The following is an 18,441-nucleotide window of genomic DNA, read 5'->3' as shown; positions in this document are numbered from 1 at the left end:
CAATATAACAATGTAAGATGACAATATAACAACAATCAACTTGTATCTTTTAAAAAAGTTGTAGGAAGGCAACAACCAATACAGAAATTACCTTTCTTTATTCTGGTTTGCTGAATGAGATCAATGACGTTTAGGTGTTTTCAACAATAGTTACGGCCACAAATCAATAAAATATGGATACTTTCATAGTAAAACACATTTACTTGATCAGTCGACCGCAATAACTACAAACTAAAATCACTGAAATATGGAAACTTTTACAACGATTTCACACCTTTGCTGCATAATTTGGCTAGTTTTATACTGAAAGGTTAAGTGTTAGTAGTTAGTACTAATGTAACGTATATTAATTCAGCTATCAATGCCACAAATTTAGCCCTTTTTAACTGTTATAAGATGAGGCAATTCAATGGTTTTGACAATTTTTTTAATTTTTTTATTTTAAAGAATGGTTTTGACAATTTTAATTACTCTTTTAATGATTTTAATACTTTATTGAGTCAAAAATAATATTACAGTCACAAACTTCATATATATAACGATTACTTACTCAACTAATTTATAATCATCTCAATTTTTTCTATTAAATGGTTTAATTACACAATCAAGACAATTAAATGATTTTAATTATTACACAATAAAGACAATTAGAAACCCAATTTCACCTAGGATACTTCTCAAAATTATTGATGGGTTACCTTTTTTTAGGGGTTGCAAGTAAATGCATCTTCCTATAATAACTTATATTGACGGTTGAGTTCTTAATGGTTGTAATTTTTTTTTTTTTATATTGACATTGTTACTTTAATATGGTTTGATGATGTGGCAATTTTGATGATGTGGCTAATTAAGGGAAAAAAGTGACACGTGGCGGATTTAAGGGAAAAAAGTGACACATGGCGGATTGGAACATCTTGCCTTTGAGTTTTACTAATAATATAAATTTCAGTTTCTCAAAATACCCCTCTCAATTTTGTCAAAAAACTACCATCTATCTTGAAAAAAAAAAACTTCCATCCGAAAAAAAAAGAGAATCGAGCGTGATATATTCAAGCACACGAATTTTCGTGTGTCGCTTAGTGCGTATATATAACTAAAAATGATACATTTATTAATCAGCTACAAAAGTATTGACATTATAGCTGTATGGATGTTATTACATGACTTTATGCTTGAATGTGACCTAATTCAAATTAATCCAACCCAAATTGATTAATTTGTAGTATCTTTTTGCAATATATCTATATGGAAATTTTTGTTTAATTCTATTTTATGCAATTGTTAAATTCAATTGGGAGATGCTCAAAGATCCAAAATCTTTTGAGGATGGAGACTTAGGGAACTCAATAAGGGATGTTGTTTAGGTGTTTCATGCTAGCAGATCGGTTAATGAAGTTGCTGATAAACTTGCTTTCATGGGAAGAAATTAGTTCAAGGCTGGAGAATCTGTTCCTTTCACTTATCCCCCAGCTGACTGCTTTGATATTTATGCAGCTGAAATCTCAGACATGGCAGCTTAATGCTTCTGCTGCTAAGGTTCATTCAGTAGCTTATTTTGCTCTCTCAGGGTTCCTGAAGACTATCACTTGCTACTCTCAGCTTCTGCAGATCTTTAGCCTTTTGTTTATTAAGCTAGTTTACTTATTATGTCTATTTGGTTGTAAGATAAACTCTCCTATCTCGGAGTACTATCATCTGTACTCTGCTTGGTTTCCTTTTGCTCTGATGGCTGTTGTCATCAGAAACTATATGCTCTAATATAATATGCTCCCTTTTGTGTTAAAAAATTGTTAAATTCAATGTTATTTTTATATGTTATATGGCTTTTTATTAACAAATTGACTTTGAAAAACACAAAAACAAAGATCTAGTTGATATTGAAGCTAGAAGCAAAACAAGTTAAATGTTTCCAAGTTCCTACTTCTCAGTGTGTGCTAATTCAATTCCAGTTTTTAATCAAATAGCGGATCACATGAAAAAAGTTGTCAAATTTACTTTTGTATACTTTAATATCCTCCCCATGGAAACTCCCTGAAAGGCAAATTATATTCCAGAAAACAAACCGATATATTCAGAATTATTAAAACGAACATAAACTTTACTAAATGATGAATTCATTTTCGTTGCAAACACACATTAGGCTTTCGTAGACAATCATATAAGCACCTATATTAATAATAAGCTTTTCTAGATTATAAGCACCTATCCTAGCTAATTAAAAATCTTCTGACCAAGAAAAGGACTAATAATCGATTCCCTCAAAAAGTTGATGATATTGCACCATACTCTGCCATGTCTAACTATCCCTTCCTCTTCCATACAATTCCATGGAAGGTTTTACCCACAAATTGAGTAAAATATCTGAGCCAAAAATGTTCAATCAACCGAACAATGACTAATTTCATCAATCTTGCCATGGGTCATTCTCTGTAATGACTTCAGAGGGTTCAACCACTTGGGAATCTGTAGCTTCTTCAGCTGCAGCACCACTTTCTGATGAATTGTCTTCAGCTGGGCCTTCTGTACTTTCATCTAATCTTCCCCATCTCCCTCCAAGGGCCATTGTCATCATCTCATAGATCTTGTTTCCTAAGTCCGAAGGGCTGTCAGGCTGCAAACAACATACATAGCATGTTAAAACCAATCACATGAAAATACCAAGCTGATTTTCAATTTGTAGGAGTTTGTAACTCACCGTGAATCCACTGGATACAAGGGCTGTTTCATACAAGAGGTCAACAGCTCTTATGGCATCACTGCTGTCTGGTGCATTCTTGCAGGCAGCCTATAAACACCAAAAATAAAATAACCCATTAGTCAGCCACTCAGCATAGATATAACCTCTGACCTACTCTGAATCGTCCTTAAAAGATTGCCCAATTTCTTCTTTTGTTACTATGGTCCCCACCATTCCCCTCTACTTATTAATTACAAGTTACAACACATCATACAAATAACAAATACACCAACCTACCCAATACCACTCTTAAAAAATGTGAAGGAAATGGGATGGGGCAATAATAATTGAACAGAGGAAGTAATTTGTAGAAGCCATTACAATATAAGCATAAGATCAAAGTATACACTTGTCAAGCAAAAATAAAAGGAGGGTATACTGTATTCCAGGTCATCTAATTCCAATGGATGGATATATCAAACGGTACTATGATTGTAATTGCTAGCACTGAAGCCTGCAACTTAACAAGTGGTACATACTAAAAGTAGTTTAGTAAGGTTTTCCTTTTAAGATTTTTCTCTAAAAAAGGCTCTTGAACCACCCACTACTCTCTACTTCTTCACAATTTGTAATCTATTACCTATAAGCCATTCTTCTGTCTGTAACAAATAATAACATATATTCCCGTTTCATCATTGTGAATTAGAGCTAAATAAATATCAAACTTACAAAAAGGTCTTTAACAATGGGGTGATCAGGATTGATCTCTAATATTCTCCGGCCCCTCATGAACTCCAAGCTTGAAGTGTCTCCAAGAGTTTGTGCCTTCATCAACCTAAAGGAGAGCAGCATATGCAATCAAATTCATAGCACATAAAACTTTCCCAAACTTGAAACCAAAAAGACACAACATAATTAGCATACCTTTCCATGTTTGCTGACCACCCAAACTTCCCAGAAACAAGCACACAAGGAGATGAGGCAAGACGTTTTGAGACTTGGACCTTTGCAACCTTATCACCAAGTTGTTGCTTCATCCAATCACACAGAAGATTAAACTCTTGTTTAGTCTCCCGTTCCTTCACTTCATCCTCATCACCTGAGGAAATAAAAAAAACAAAACCAGGTTAGAAAGTTCTTTGACCATGTTAAATAGATAACATTTCCATACAGGCAAGCTGGAAAAAGAAGACTAACCAAGTTCCAGGTCTTCCTTGCTGATATCAACAAACTTTTTCTCTTTGTATGTTTGCAAGTTCTGGATGGCAACCTCATCTATAGGCTCAATCAAGAACAGAACCTGTAACAAATCACCAATGAGAACATTGGTACCACCAGTTTAGAAATATCAAACAATTACTGATACAATCAAGTGGAAAAGACTTTCATCTGATAAGCTAAGCAAGGAGAATCATTTTTAATTAGAAAGGGCTAATTTGCAGCAAATGCAAATGAAACTATAAAAATACATACAGGTCAGTTCATCCAGAGATTTGATATCTAATAGACCATAGTTAACTTAACAAACACAACAACATACCTCGATATCCTTTTGCATCAACTTCTCCAAGAACGGAGCACTCTTTGCACTTTTCAGGCTGTCTGTTGCCAAGTAGTAAATAGCATTTTGGTTCTCACCCATGTTTTCAACATAATCATCTAAGCTTATCAAGTCTTCCTCGCTTTTTGATGAGTAGAACCGCAAAAGAGGTGTAAGGCGTTTGTGGTTTCCAGTGTCCTCAATACAACCCAATTTTAGAAACTTGCCAAAGTTCTCCCAAAATTTTTTGTAGTCCTAAAGCACATTTACATTATCAGTTTTTGAGAAAGTCTTCAGTAGAGGATCATGCAATTAGATTAGAGTATTGCTAACCTCTTTATTTTCACTCTCTGATAACTCTTGCACCATGTCAAATGTCTTTCTTACTAGTCTTTTTCTCATGATTCTTACCTGCATCACAGTAAGAATGTAAGATTAAGTTCAGACCAATGATCATACATGAACTATTGAACTCCAAATATTATTATAATACAACCATATGAAGAAACCAGCAAGATCAACCAAAAAAAAATGGAAAAGGAAGTAGGCCTTACTATTCTGCTTTCTTGAAGAATTTCTCGAGAAACATTTAGAGGAAGGTCATTAGAATCCACCACACCCTTCACAAAACTCAAATATCGAGGGAACTGCAGAGGAATAAAGATATGGCAGTCAAAACTAAGTACTTGTCCAAGTTGCCTGCATGAATGTTATCCTTGAAAACTATTTTTAAGTGCCATTGACCACCTCACTCTACAGAACAATTTGCGAGCAATGTTTAAAACTCTACATCACTTAGTATAAAAAATCAGCTAGTAAATCTCCCTAAAATGCTCTGATATGGTTATCAGTGTCAAAACAAAGAAATGTTCACCCTTGTAAAAACTCAGTCATGTTATGAAAAAATTGCATTTCCTTGGTGCAAAATGAAATACATGCTTCCATACCCATGTTTGTAGAGTCAAATATTTGAGCAGAAATTCAAACTTCAACTCTAAACAAGATTAAACCTAATAAAAGATTAGATTATATCTCTTTATAGGTGTCTAGTTCACCCTGACTATGGTTTAGACAAGATGTAACTGCAAAGTATGATGTATGGGACATCTTGCCAAGCAAACTAGAAAAACGTGCTCAAAGCAGGCAGCAACCAAAAGGAATCATTCACTTCACAATTCAACTGCCAAAATCTAAGCCAAAAATCAACTAGAATGTCTTAAAGATGGCTTAGTGGCAAATGGACACCTCACGATCAACATTAAACAAAAATCACAGCTATGCATTGAAATTCAATGATTAGACCGGGGGGGGGGGGGAGGGGGTGGAGGGGTGAAATTAAACTTATAATCTAACTACTTCCTTCATCCTCAAATAATTGCATGTCTTGGATGGAAGGAGTTAGGAAGGATATGAAGTATATGGATGTGCATGAGGATGAGGCATTGGATCGTAAGGGATGGAGGAGGATCTTTGTTGATGATTACTCAAAATAATCAAATTTGGTTCATGTAGCCGACCCCACTTATGGGATTAAGGCTTTGATTGATTGATTGATTGTATACAACTTCAGACAATCCCCAAATAAGTGTGTAGCTACCTTATCTCATTATCTATCATGTGATGTAGGGCCCTCTTTAAATCTCTCGTTCAATCACTTTTTTTTTCTTTTTTTCCTTTTTTTTTATAACAGCGGACTTTAATGTTTAATCACAGTTTCAATATACTTACTTTTTCACTATCCACCTAAAATACCTATATTATCCAAGTATCTACTCTTAATATGCATGCTCATTCTACCTATGCCTAAGAGGACAATAATATGCACAAGAAAGGAGTATCTTCTAACTTAAATTCCAGGTTCATCACTTGTAGTTCCTTCTACGACATACTGATCAATAACTTCATTTTCATCCCTAGACATTTTCCCAAAAACATATTAGTTTCATGAAGTTTTGATAAATTGCTCATCAAACATGAGTTCCACCTGTCTTTTGCACTTATTAGACCATTTTCAACTTTCTGATTTGATATATATAACATATAAAATTAACGCTTTGTTTGGATAGGGAATAAGGAAGGAAAGGAAGGGGAGGGAAAGAAGAGGAAGGGAAGGGAGAAGAAAGGGAGGGGGAGGTGAGTTCCATTTTCCCTCCAAATCTCTCCAATTTTGGAGGGATTATGATTATTAAAGAGAGAGGGAAAATAGATCCCTCCCTCTCCTTCCCCCAATCCTTTACCCAAACAAGAGAATTTGTCCCCCTCCCTTTCTTTTCTCTTCTTTTCCTTCCATTTCTTTCTATCCAAGCAAAGTGTAAATGACAGCTGATAGAATTTTTATTTTTTTAATGAATAAAAACACAATTACACAGTTTATAAAAGTGACAGAACTGTAACTCTGCCTGAGACATCTACATAATTCAAGTGCCACATATAGCATGAGCAGAAAGACATAATGCCATGGATTTATATAGACCACCTAATTGTACAATTTGCAATACTCACACTTGCTTAGGTAGCTAAAGGGAATTTCCAAGAAAGCAAGAAATAAAGAAACAAGGAAGGAGTACGAACCAGTTCACCATCAAAATCATCTGAAATGAAGACACGTTTTACATACAGCCGTATGTTCTTTGTCTTAGGATTTATGACATCTTCGTTATTCATAGGTGCCATCCCAGGGATAAAGAGAACACTCCGAAACTCCACTTCTCCCTGCATTATATTCGCTCATGTCAAGTACAACCAAATCCGTATCAATTGAAGGCCAAAACAAAATAAAGCTAGATATATCATACCTCTGTTGTGAAGTGAGTATATGTAAGTGGGTCCAAGAATTCATTGAAAGTCTTCTTGTAGAATTCATAGTACTCGTCTTTTGGGACTTCTTTAGCACTTCGCATCTGAGATGTAAATTCAAAATGCATCATGTTCAGCAATTTCTCATAGTATACTCAGAAAGCAAAAGAGTCCATGATGCAACAATTGTAGATGACATTCCAATGAAAGAGGAAAGCACTCACCCATATGGGCTTAGTCTCATTGGTCAACTCCCAGTCCCAGTATTTTTCAGTGACAGTCTTCGTTTTCTTCTTTCCATCCTGGAAAAAAAAAACAATTAATTAAAGCAAAATACCACTACTCAACATATATCAACTTCAAGAGCAGAATGAAATCTACCTCTGGTTTCTCTTCTCCCTCTTTTGGTTCTTCTTCTTCCTCCACCTGCAAGATCAACAAAAATTCACATCATGCTAAACATCAAACAACTTTTTAAATGGTAGGGGTGTGTCTGTGCGAGTTGTTTAGACTAAATACATGCATGTAATCAAGTCAGGTTCACACTGAAGATTGTTAGAAAGATCAATGGTGGTGTTTTATTAAGTGTTACAAACATTTAGAATTTCAAATTCAGTTTACTGGAATCCAAAAATCCAAACCATCCCAAATACATCTATGCAATAACAATTTATTAATTAAAGTATTGGACTACATTATTTACAACCCTTCTCCAAACCCATCACCTCAAACCCCAAACGAAAAAAAATGCTTGATTAGAGTCTTTTGAAAGCCTCAACTGTGATATATACCCAGAAGGAAGGTATGTTGGGGGGAAAAGCATTTGCATTATAATTTAGATTGCAAATTAAGTTGGATTGATTGATTGTTATATTTAAAATCCATTGGATTCGGGATAACCTGATAATACAATTCAGTCAAATAAATTTCACAACTACCAAAAGGTGGCAGAGAGAGAAATCAATCCAAAACTTCTAAACCTTTACATTTCAAATTATTAGATGAAAGACCATATACAAAAGCGACAAGGAAAATTCAAGCAAATTCAAGGAGTTCAATCTGTTGTAAAAATCAAACATAACAAGCACTAATGCAGCACTTGTATTATATGTTTCTAATAAACTTAACAGTGACATTGCTACATGCCTACATATAAAAGTAAAATCATGTTACCTCCACAGTTCTTGACTTTTCTTGCCATGTGTAGATGGGAAAAGAAACAAATTGTGAATAGTTCTTCACCAAATTCTGAATTCTGGCAGGGTCTGAGAATTCATACTTGTCATCAGGCTGAAAAGATTTTGGGAAACGAAAAAAAGAATTAGCAGATATATGAGCAAGAAGACCCTCAAGTTTCCTCACGACACAAGCAATTAAGCAAATGAGCTTATGCAACTTCATAGGTAGTATAAAGCAATAAAAAGCCAAAATGCAGATTGCAGAAATCACATAAACAAATGTAAAAAGCACACACATCAAAGTTACCACAAACATGAAAGCATTTTAACCTCCAGTAGAAATTATTGTACACAACAACTTATGGAATCAGCAAGTAAAAATATATATACCCTTAGGTACAGTGTGATTTCTGTTCCACGTTTCAGGATCTTTTCAGGGTCAGTTTCTTCCCTGATTACATATGAGCTACTGTCAGCTGCTGCTTCCCAGATATACTGCTTGTCAGACCTTGGGCTCTTTGTAGACACAACAACCTGATGAGAGGTGCAATTTCTAGGTTAAAATTTTGTCTCCTTCATTAACTCCATAATCAAAGTAACAACAAAATAAAGTTTACGACATCTCAGTACCCTGTCTGCAACCAGAAAGGCAGAGTAAAATCCAACACCAAATTGTCCAATTAAACCATTGTCAGCACCAAGATCTTGGTTTTCCTGCACAGAAATAGGGATTTCAGAGATGAAGCTTATGAAAAGCACAATAGCTTTTTATTTTTTCATGCACAGATTACTCTAATCACAACATACAACTATATCACATGAAAGGTTTCGAGTACCTTCAATGCTTTCAGGAACTTGGAAGTGCCACTCTGTGCAATAGTTCCCAAACAATCAACAAGCTCCTCTTTTGTCATTCCAATACCAGTATCCCTAAAGATTGAGTACATACAAACTCAGAATTCGATAATTAATGAAATTGCAGCATATAGACAGAACGAATGCATACCTAATTGTGATGGTCCCATTATCTGGATCAGGTTTGATGCGTATTTCAAGCTCTCCAGCTTCCCCAAGTAGAGAGGGATCAGTCACACTTGAAAATCTTAGCTTGTCCAACGCATCACTTGCGTTACTGAACAGAAAAATCAATACTAATCAGCTGATATTATTCCTTTTGTTTTCTTCCTACTCTATGCAATATCAAACACACTCCATTATGTCAAAATATGCAAATGTATGTTTAGAGAAACCAAAATTCAACTGATTAAGCAACTAAAACTTCCTGAAAATGAATTCATTGAGGTTTAATTAACTCTTTGCTTTCTTGTCAAATTTTAAAAACACCACTACCCTAAGGATTTATGTACCCTAAAGCCGAGCCTAAAGCAAACGCCGGTGTAAATGATAACAAGATAACAATGAAGCCACCATGGTACGACTTGCTGGCTCATTAAAACCTTCAAGTTCTATCGCTTTTCAATAGCGGCACAATTTACAAACTACAATTACATGTCAAATGAAAAATTAGCAACTTCAATGTCATTCTTTGCAAGTGAAAGAAACAAACCTAACAAGTTCTCGAAGAAACACTTCCTTGTGACTGTATAAACTGTGAACAATCAAATCCATCAACCTACTAACCTGCAATCAAAAACCACAGCAATCATACTCAAACTTATCAAAAACCCTCCTATAAAACCATTGATTGAACTAAATTCTCCTAGTTTTGAATCATATATCAAATTATCAAATCCAATAACAAAATCCACTCAATTAACCAAATAAACAATATATAATACAAAACATGCATCGAAACATTAATTACACCAATCGACGCGTAAAAGAAAACCCACCTCAGCCTGGTACTCAAACTTCTCACCCTCAGCCTCAGGAGCCTCTTGTTCAGCAACAGCAGCATCACAACGAACAGAAAATTTATCGGGTTTTCTCTGAAACTTCTTTCCAATGCTAAATTTGGGGCAATTCCTGAGTAATTTATTATGTGGGCAAAAACTACTGCTCAAATTCAAAACTTTGTTGTGGGTATTTTTGAGGGTGAAAGAAGAAGCAGATGGAAGTGAAGCTAAAGATGCAGAAGCCATAGTTCTGCTAAGAACAGGTGCCATTGAAGAGGAAAAGAGAGAGATAAAGGAGGGATTTTGAATGAAGATAAGTGAAGAATGAAGAGTGAAAGCCCCTCTTTTAGGCTTTCAGTTGAAAGGGTTTAAGGGAGAGAGTAGAGGGTTCTAGAAAATCAAGGAGGAAATTGGAAATGGAGAAGTAGTAGTTGTTTGGAGTGTTGCGTGTGGGATATTGTAAGGTTTAGATGAGTCCCACATCATCATCTTATCGTTTACTATAAACGATTTTGTAATTAAATACTCCCTTAGTCCCTAATACATTGAAACAAAAATGTAATTTAGAGACAAAGAGAATTAAGTATAATACACGAAATCGGAGCGATTTAAGAGGTGTTGGGAGCTGGTGTTGGGATTTCACGGAATACTACGGGATGAATCCCGATATCATATAATATTGTGTGGACCCATATATGATCATTATCCGGCAACGTAAAGGCCCCGTGAGAGCTTACATCCAATACAACAGGCATGTACAAAAACGGGTAAAATGACCATTTAAAGGCAAATTGGATGGTTCCACCCACCCAATTAAACTCCCAGAGGTTATAAGGGACAATGGTAAACATCTCAGCAATTTTTAATTCAGGGCGAAAAAAGGACAAAAATTACAAAATTGAAAGCTATATAATCCACAGCTTTTGAGAAATTTTTGAAGTTTCAGGGCCCGGTGGCAAAAAGAGTTGAGACCCTAAAAGCTGTCAAAAACTGACCCGACCCGAGGACCCGACCTTAACCGACAATGATCTGAACCCAGCCTATACTCAAACAATGGGTTGGAATACAGCTTTCAATTTTGCCATTTTTCGCTACCAGGCCCCAAAACCTAAAAATTTCCTTAAAAAACGTGGATTATAGCCTTCAGTTTTGTAATTTTTTGACCTTTTTTCGCCGGAAAATAAAACTTGCCGAGATATTTACCATGGTTTATAATACCCTCCAATAGTCCAATTAGGTCGGTGAAACTATCCAATATGCCCTTAAACGGTCATTTTACCCGTTCACAACTTGAAGTGATTTCGTAAAATCAAGCCTATCATGGACGTTTATGACAACATATAATGATCATATTATGTGGTTTCAAATGGAATTATATGACCCGAGATGTATCCTTTAGGGCCTCGCTTTTCGCCACCGGGCCCCGAAACCTCAAAATTTCCTCAAAAAACGTGGATTATAGCCTTCAACTTTGTAATTTTTTGACCTCCTTTTGCCCAAAACTAAAAATTGCCAAGATGTTAACCATGGTCCCTAATACCCCTCCAAGAGTACAATTGGGTCGGTGGAACCATCCAATATGCCCTTAAACGATCATTTTACCCGTTTGCAACTTGAAGTGATTTCGTAAACCCAAGCCTACCATTGACGTTTTTTACTACATATAATGATCATATGTGGTTTCAAACGGCATTATATGACCCCGAGATTTATCTCTTAGGGTCTCAAGGCTTTTCGCCACCGGGCCCCAAAACCTCAAAATTTCCTCAAAAAGCGTAGATTACAGCCTTCAATTTTGTAATTTTTTGACCTTTTTTCGCCCGGAAATAAAAATTGCCGATATGTTTACCATGGTCCCTAATATCCTCCGGTAGTCCAATACTTTATGACCTGATCTTAATTGAATTCCCGGAGGGTATTAGGGACCATGGTAAACATCTCGGAAATTTTTATTTCCAAGCGAAAAAAGGTTAAAAAATTACAAAGTTGAAGTCTATGATCCACGTGTTTTGAGGAAATTTAGAGGTTTAGGGGCCCGGTGGCGAAAAGCCTTGAGACCCTAAGAGATAAATCTCGGGGTCATATAATGCCGTTTGAAACCATATATGATCATTATATGTTGTCATAAACGTTCGTGGTAGACTTGAATTTACTAAATCGGTGCAAGTTGCGAACGGGTTAAATGACCCTTTAATGGCATATTGGATGGTTCCACCGACCCAATTAGAATACTGGAGGGTATTAGGGACCTTGGTAAACAATTCGGCAATATTTATATTCGGGCGAAAAAGGTCAAAAAGTTACAAAATTGAAGGCTTTAATCCACGCTTTTTAAGGAAATTTTTAGGTTTTGGGGCCCAGTGGCGTAAAGTGGCAAAATTGAAGTCTATAATCCACCCCATTATTCGAGTACAGGCTGGGTTTAGATCAATGTCGGTTAAGGTTGGGTGCTTAGGTTCAATTCGAGCCAAATTCAGATCAGATTCAATTTCAGGTTCGGTTGTGTATGAGCCAGGTTTGATTGGGTTAATAGATGTACATTCGGGTTTAACACTACTACAAAAATGGCCAAAGAGACCCGTCCAAATTAGCCAAAGAGACTGCCTTAGAGGCGGTCTCTAGCTAATTAAGTTGATTGGTCTTGTTTAATTTAAACTATTAGTATGAGTTTTCGCATATTTATCATGTGTGTGTTTGTGAATTGTGATAATCAATTTGAAAGTCGAAAGCAGGCATCATGTTTCTTTCAATCTTAACATATTTATATGCACAAGTTCAATCATATATATAGCTATATAAGCTTGTTGATATTCAATTGTTTAAGAGAACTCTAGCAGTCTAGCTATCTGCATGCATAGCTCAAAAATCATCTAGATTCTGAAGTTTCCCCTATGAATTAGAGCATCAACTATCAGTCATTTGTATGTAAACTGTAATAGTCGATTACATCTGATGTACGAGTTAAGAAGTCTTTCGAATGATGGAGAAATCTAAAATATGTCCTGGTCAGTATCAGTATCATGCATTCATGCAGCTGATACTCTGAAACTGCACAAAGAAGAGACTAATCACAGTTAAGGGCTATGAGGAAAAGATCACTTTTCTACACTTTTATTGTGTAATCATGTAAAAATGGACAACTCGATCAACTATCACAGCAAAGAATAGCTTGCCATTAAGCATTTCTTAACACCAACACCAAAGTATACTCTTCAATGATATACAAATTTTCACCAATTAGGCGTAGTAATCTTCAGCGTTTGCACATCAGATTCTTTCTTTTCTTTTCCTAGTAAGAAATCTGCATAACTTGGAATACAACGAATTTTGACGATGTGTTATGAGATAGTACTAACATTGCAGTCTAGATGTCCTATGATCCACCTTAATTAAACCGCGGTTGCTGTTTGCTTAAAACAATCAACATTGCATAACCCAACCGATCTCACCATGTCTCCAAACCTGTCAGAATCACACATTACAAATTTAGATAATACGAAGTACTTTTAAATAAAACTCTTTCTAGATACTACTGCACTAGATGATCTTATGCACTAGCTAGCTTACCTATCAAAGCTCCTCCTCGGCTTCTCAGCTTGATCTGTACTATTTCTGGTTTTGCTTTGTTTGTCAATGCTCCTCCTGGCTCTTTCTTTCCTGTCACTGCTTGCCCTCGGCTTCTCCTTACCATCAACACTTGTTCTAGACTTGTCACGGTGCTCATTGATAAGTCGAGAAGAAGACTTTTCACTTTGATCTGTACTAGACCGAAAACTAATTCCTTTTACATCACCACCTGATTCTGAGAAATCTGCATTAATTTGCTCTGATTCTAGTATTATATCTTGAGAAGGCGGTAGTTTCTGAATAGCTGAAATGAACTTAGTAAGATGTCTCAAGTACTCTGGATAAAGCTCCAAATCGCAGTGATGTCCTCCTATCACCCATAACGGTTCATACTTTTCCTTGCATAGTTCCCACAATTTTTTACCATGGGAGTAATCCACTACTTCATCTGCTGTTCCCTTAAAAACCCCGAAAACAAATGTACTGTCAGACTGAACTGTCAAAATTCATAATACATCAGAAAATTATGATCAAATTAAAATTGGTACTTACATGGATCACTAAAACAGGACAATTGACTAGAGGAACTTTGTCTATGTTCTGTATCATAATAAAAACACACACAAAGCAACACCAAAGTTAGAATCACGACTTATAACCTCGAGCAATGACAGGTTAATCTCTTAGACTCGTAAACAGTTAGTAGTAATGTGGCAATGAAATGAGCATAAGAGAAAAACAATAGACCTTATAAATGTCAAACCAGTAACTTCGTTTGACAGGATACATAACACGGATGCCTGAGAGGATGGCACTATGTAGTATAACAGCCCTCAGTCGAGGCACACGAATAGCTAGCTCGAGAGTTGGACCGCTTCCTACAGACTGTCCATATAATATAAGGCTTTCATCTTTTACTCCATACTTTTCTCCAAGACATTTATATGCTGCTTCTATATCTGCATATGTATCCTGCTCACTTGGCTAATCAAACATTTACCAAAAACAAAAGTTTAAGCATGATTAAACGGTTCAATGATTAGCATATAATTATATTATCTAACATGCTTATAATTATAAATTTATAATAATCACATTAGATGTTACATACCTTCCCAGAAGATTGACCATAACCAGAGTAATCATACCTGTAAAATGTGTAACAACTTAATAAAATTGGAACATAATTGTATAATATAAGGTTTATAATATAAATGTGACACTAACCCCATAAGATTAACATCAAGATGAGCACTAAGCTCAGAGAAGATGTTAAAAATCTGGCCTAAATCAGCAGCATTACCATGAGAATACAGGACAGTTAATGTAGCAGAAGGGTTCTTAATAAAAACAGCAACAATTTGATTGCCTCTTTTTGTGCACAACTTCAACACATCAACATTTTCCCTCCTAAGAACATTCGAAAGAGCGGGTTTTTTAGTTGTTTCATCACTTATAATTCTATATGTTGGTGGATCTGGAGGATAAAAGGCAAATTTTGATGCCATTGATGATGTTGCAGACCCCATAATTTTTCTGAAAAAAAAAAAAAATTAAAATTTGATTAGGACAAATGAGTTTGATATTATCACATAATTTGTGTTAAATAGGAAAATAACAACTGTTAAGTGGAAAAATTGGCTGTATTTAGAGCAATAATTTTGGGTTTTTTTTTTTTTTTGGAATTTTGTTTGTTTATTGGAAGGACAAAGTAGAATGATTGGCCTAATTGTTAGTGAGAGTGATTATCGGTTTTAAGAAGGCAATAGAAGATTTTATGCAAATTTGTTTTAAGCAACTTTATGCAATTTGTAACACTTTTCCCTCTTTATCATTGTTTAAATTTGATTAATTAATACCTACCATTTGTATGTGAGGCCCATTGAATTATGAATTATGATTTTGTATATTTTTTTGGTGAAAATTATGATTTTGAATATGATATATTGCCTACTCCCTCCCTTTAATTAGATATAGGAATTTCATGTGTATATTTGGCATATTTAAAAATAATCATATTTCTAATAATTAATACATAGATTTTTTTACGCGGGGACAAATAAAATACATTTTTTGAGAATTATATGATGATGACATGTATTTTCTATAATGATGACTTAGCTAAAGTGAGTAATTGTGTAAAATTATATGAATTTTGAGGAAATTTTCTAGTTATTTTTGGAAAATTAATGTAATAGCATATTCTTCCTTCTGAAAAAAAAGTACATATCAATATTACATTGGTAAACACATACATGATGCTTAATAAATAATAATGGGTGATAATGTGATATGGCTTTTAAACAAAAGTGAGACGGAGATTATCTAATTCGAATATTTGATGGTCATAAACTCAAAGTCGTTTGGCTGGAATTAATCTTGTGACTTTAGATTCATAACAAGTTTAGGCCTAGAAACAAATGTAATATCGAGCCAGACAAATAACACGTAAAATACGTGAGATTTCTTCTAAAACTCATATGATAAATCGATAACCGGAGAGGCGGAGATACATTCATACATCTCACAAATCTTGTTGTTAGTAAATCACTATCATAGGTTCCTACACTCTTTCGATGTGAGACAACTATTCTTCATATACACACTAGCACACTTATGAAAATAACAAATATAGTCCTACGTAGTATTATACAAAACACAGTAATGATTCCTACAAATTCTTAAATATGTTCACACTAATTTATTGTGGACCGATAACATTAGAGAAACTATGGTTCTTAATTAATAAAAAAAAAGTCACTATAATTAAATATAGGTCACTATATTTAAAATAAAAGTCATTTTGGTAATATATAGACTATAAGAGATTAATTTTTTTAATGAAAAATTTTATAAGGTCAATATAAATAATAAAAGTCACTATGTTAAAATTCGGGTCATAACGCCGTACTTCAAGTTCACAATAATATTAAACGTTATACAAGTTTTAATAAAGGTTACTATGTTAAAAAAAGGTTACTATGTTAAAAATAAGGGTCACTATGTTTAATATAATGTCAGTTGCGCGTGTACAAACTTCGAGTCCACAATAATATTATTGTGGACCAAGTCCACACAAGTGTTTCTGATTCCTTTGTATGACCCATGACCGTATATTGTAGACCAGGTCCACACAAGTGTGTCTGATTCCTCTGTATGACCCATGACCGTATATATTATAACCGAAAAACAAAGCATTGATAACAAGTAATCTGCTGCTAATATACAAGGTAGTAATCATGTATGGCTAAATTAAACACGGAGATAATGGAATATGGAGTGGCCCACCGAGACCCTATCTAGCAAATTAGAATTAGAAATACAAAAGAGTGGAAAATGCTCATCTATCATGATTGAGTTGTTGTTTACCCGACCAACTTAAAGATGTCAATACACCTATTGAGGTTCTAAACTTCTAATAGTTGGACTCGAGCAATGTCTTCGGTCAAGACTATAAATTTGATATATGATTCAATTTTATATTATTAAATTCTATTTTTCATATTGTTAGTCATTGTATTTTAATTTATTTGTTTACAAAAAATACAAAAAACAAAAAAAAAAAAATAGCCTTAGGGCCTGTTCATATTTACTTAATTTCAGTTCAGTTCAGTTCAGCTCCAATCAGTTCAGTTCAGTTCAGTTCAATTCAGTTCAGCTCCAATCAGTTCAGTTCAGTTCAGCTCTTAATTTCACTCTCTCATAAAATATTCATTTCAGCTGAATTCAGTTCAGTTCAGCTCCAATCAGTTCAGTTCAGTTTAGTAAATGTGAACAGACCCTTAATGCAATTAATGCCTAATTGCCTCAAAAAAAAAAAAAAAAAAAAAAAAAAAAAAAAAAAAAAAAAAAAAAGCCTAATTGCCTATAGTTTATCATTGGAGGACAAGTGAAGATATATTAGCCATTTCTAACTAATAATTACGACGAAGTGAAAAGAAGAAAGAAAAAAAAAATATCGTATAAGGATGATCTAGTATGATGGAAAGATTATATATTCAAGTCCATTTGCTTTAATTTCAAAATCAGTACTTTACCTAAATGCCAATGTGATCATTTTCAGGAGATAAACGGGGACAAAGAGATATAATTTTATCAATTGTGGTGGAGGAATGATTAATAGGGTGGGAGTGGGACTTAAATTGAAGAGTGGACAACACCAATCTCATTATTTATTATCCATTAGCCGTGTGACTTTGAAATTTTGAAAGAATAGTTTAGGCCTGGATTTTTTAGACTGAATGGATGGAGCTTTAAATGAATTGATCCACTTATTATATTACGAGCAACACTTTTAGCTTGCCATTACTGGTACAAATATGATCAGAAAATTTTTAAGAATTTTATTAAAAAGGAAAAATTGCTCCAATTAATCTAAATTTTGCCTCGTCCTCCCTAATTAATCCCTACTTTGGATTATTCCCTATCACGGTATCACTCCCAACTTTAGGGGGTATTAATTTCTATTGCACCCAATGACTTGGAAGCGGTTGAAGAGGTAAATTTTGCTTACTTGTGATTAGTTGCACACGTGTCGCCGCATCATGATAGGTTCAAATTTTTTTTTTAAAAAAAAGAAAAAAAAAACAACAAATTAAAAAAAAAAACCACAGCTACTTCCACCACCACCACCCTCAATCTCGCCGAAACCCTAACCCAAAAACCCTAAACCCTCCTTTGTTGCCGGAAAACGGTCGGCCAACCTCCGACTTCAACCAAAAACCACCAACTGTCCTCCACCATCCATCCCAGACCCTGGAAACCACCCAGCCGGTTTTCGTGGCTGAGTGTCGGGGAAGGGGGTGAAATTGAGGGTACGGGATGGGA

The 18,441-nt window shown here is 34.8% G+C and overlaps 2 protein-coding genes across 2 annotated transcripts; both read right to left on the bottom strand.

The window, feature by feature from the left end:
- Positions 1-2,077: 2,077 nt before the first annotated feature.
- Positions 2,078-10,466, bottom strand: LOC145600074 (heat shock protein 90-5, chloroplastic-like). Its single transcript, XM_081655924.1, has 19 exons — positions 10,045-10,466; positions 9,759-9,832; positions 9,198-9,323; positions 9,028-9,121; positions 8,822-8,905; positions 8,582-8,725; positions 8,187-8,303; positions 7,395-7,439; positions 7,238-7,315; positions 7,013-7,117; positions 6,789-6,929; positions 4,772-4,864; positions 4,551-4,628; positions 4,218-4,472; positions 3,875-3,977; positions 3,602-3,776; positions 3,407-3,512; positions 2,696-2,785; positions 2,078-2,611 (listed from the first exon to the last, which is right to left on the bottom strand). The coding sequence occupies exons 1-19, from the start codon at positions 10,315-10,317 to the stop codon at positions 2,405-2,407; spliced, it is 2,388 nt and encodes a 795-aa protein (XP_081512050.1). The 5' UTR covers positions 10,318-10,466; the 3' UTR covers positions 2,078-2,404.
- A 2,717-nt stretch (positions 10,467-13,183) lies between these two features.
- On the bottom strand, positions 13,184-15,321 carry LOC145601210 (uncharacterized). Its single transcript, XM_081657166.1, has 6 exons — positions 14,842-15,321; positions 14,726-14,762; positions 14,362-14,598; positions 14,167-14,214; positions 13,615-14,072; positions 13,184-13,509 (listed from the first exon to the last, which is right to left on the bottom strand). Exons 1-6 carry the CDS (start codon positions 15,141-15,143, stop codon positions 13,437-13,439), a joined length of 1,155 nt encoding a protein of 384 aa, XP_081513292.1. The 5' UTR covers positions 15,144-15,321; the 3' UTR covers positions 13,184-13,436.
- Positions 15,322-18,441: the final 3,120 nt, after the last annotated feature.

Source organism: Chenopodium album, chromosome 21, assembly GCF_948465745.1.
Source record: "Chenopodium album chromosome 21, dcCheAlbu1.1, whole genome shotgun sequence".
In the NCBI taxonomy this organism is placed as follows: Eukaryota; Viridiplantae; Streptophyta; class Magnoliopsida; order Caryophyllales; family Amaranthaceae; genus Chenopodium; species Chenopodium album.
This window is presented reverse-complemented; position numbering and strand designations above follow the sequence as displayed.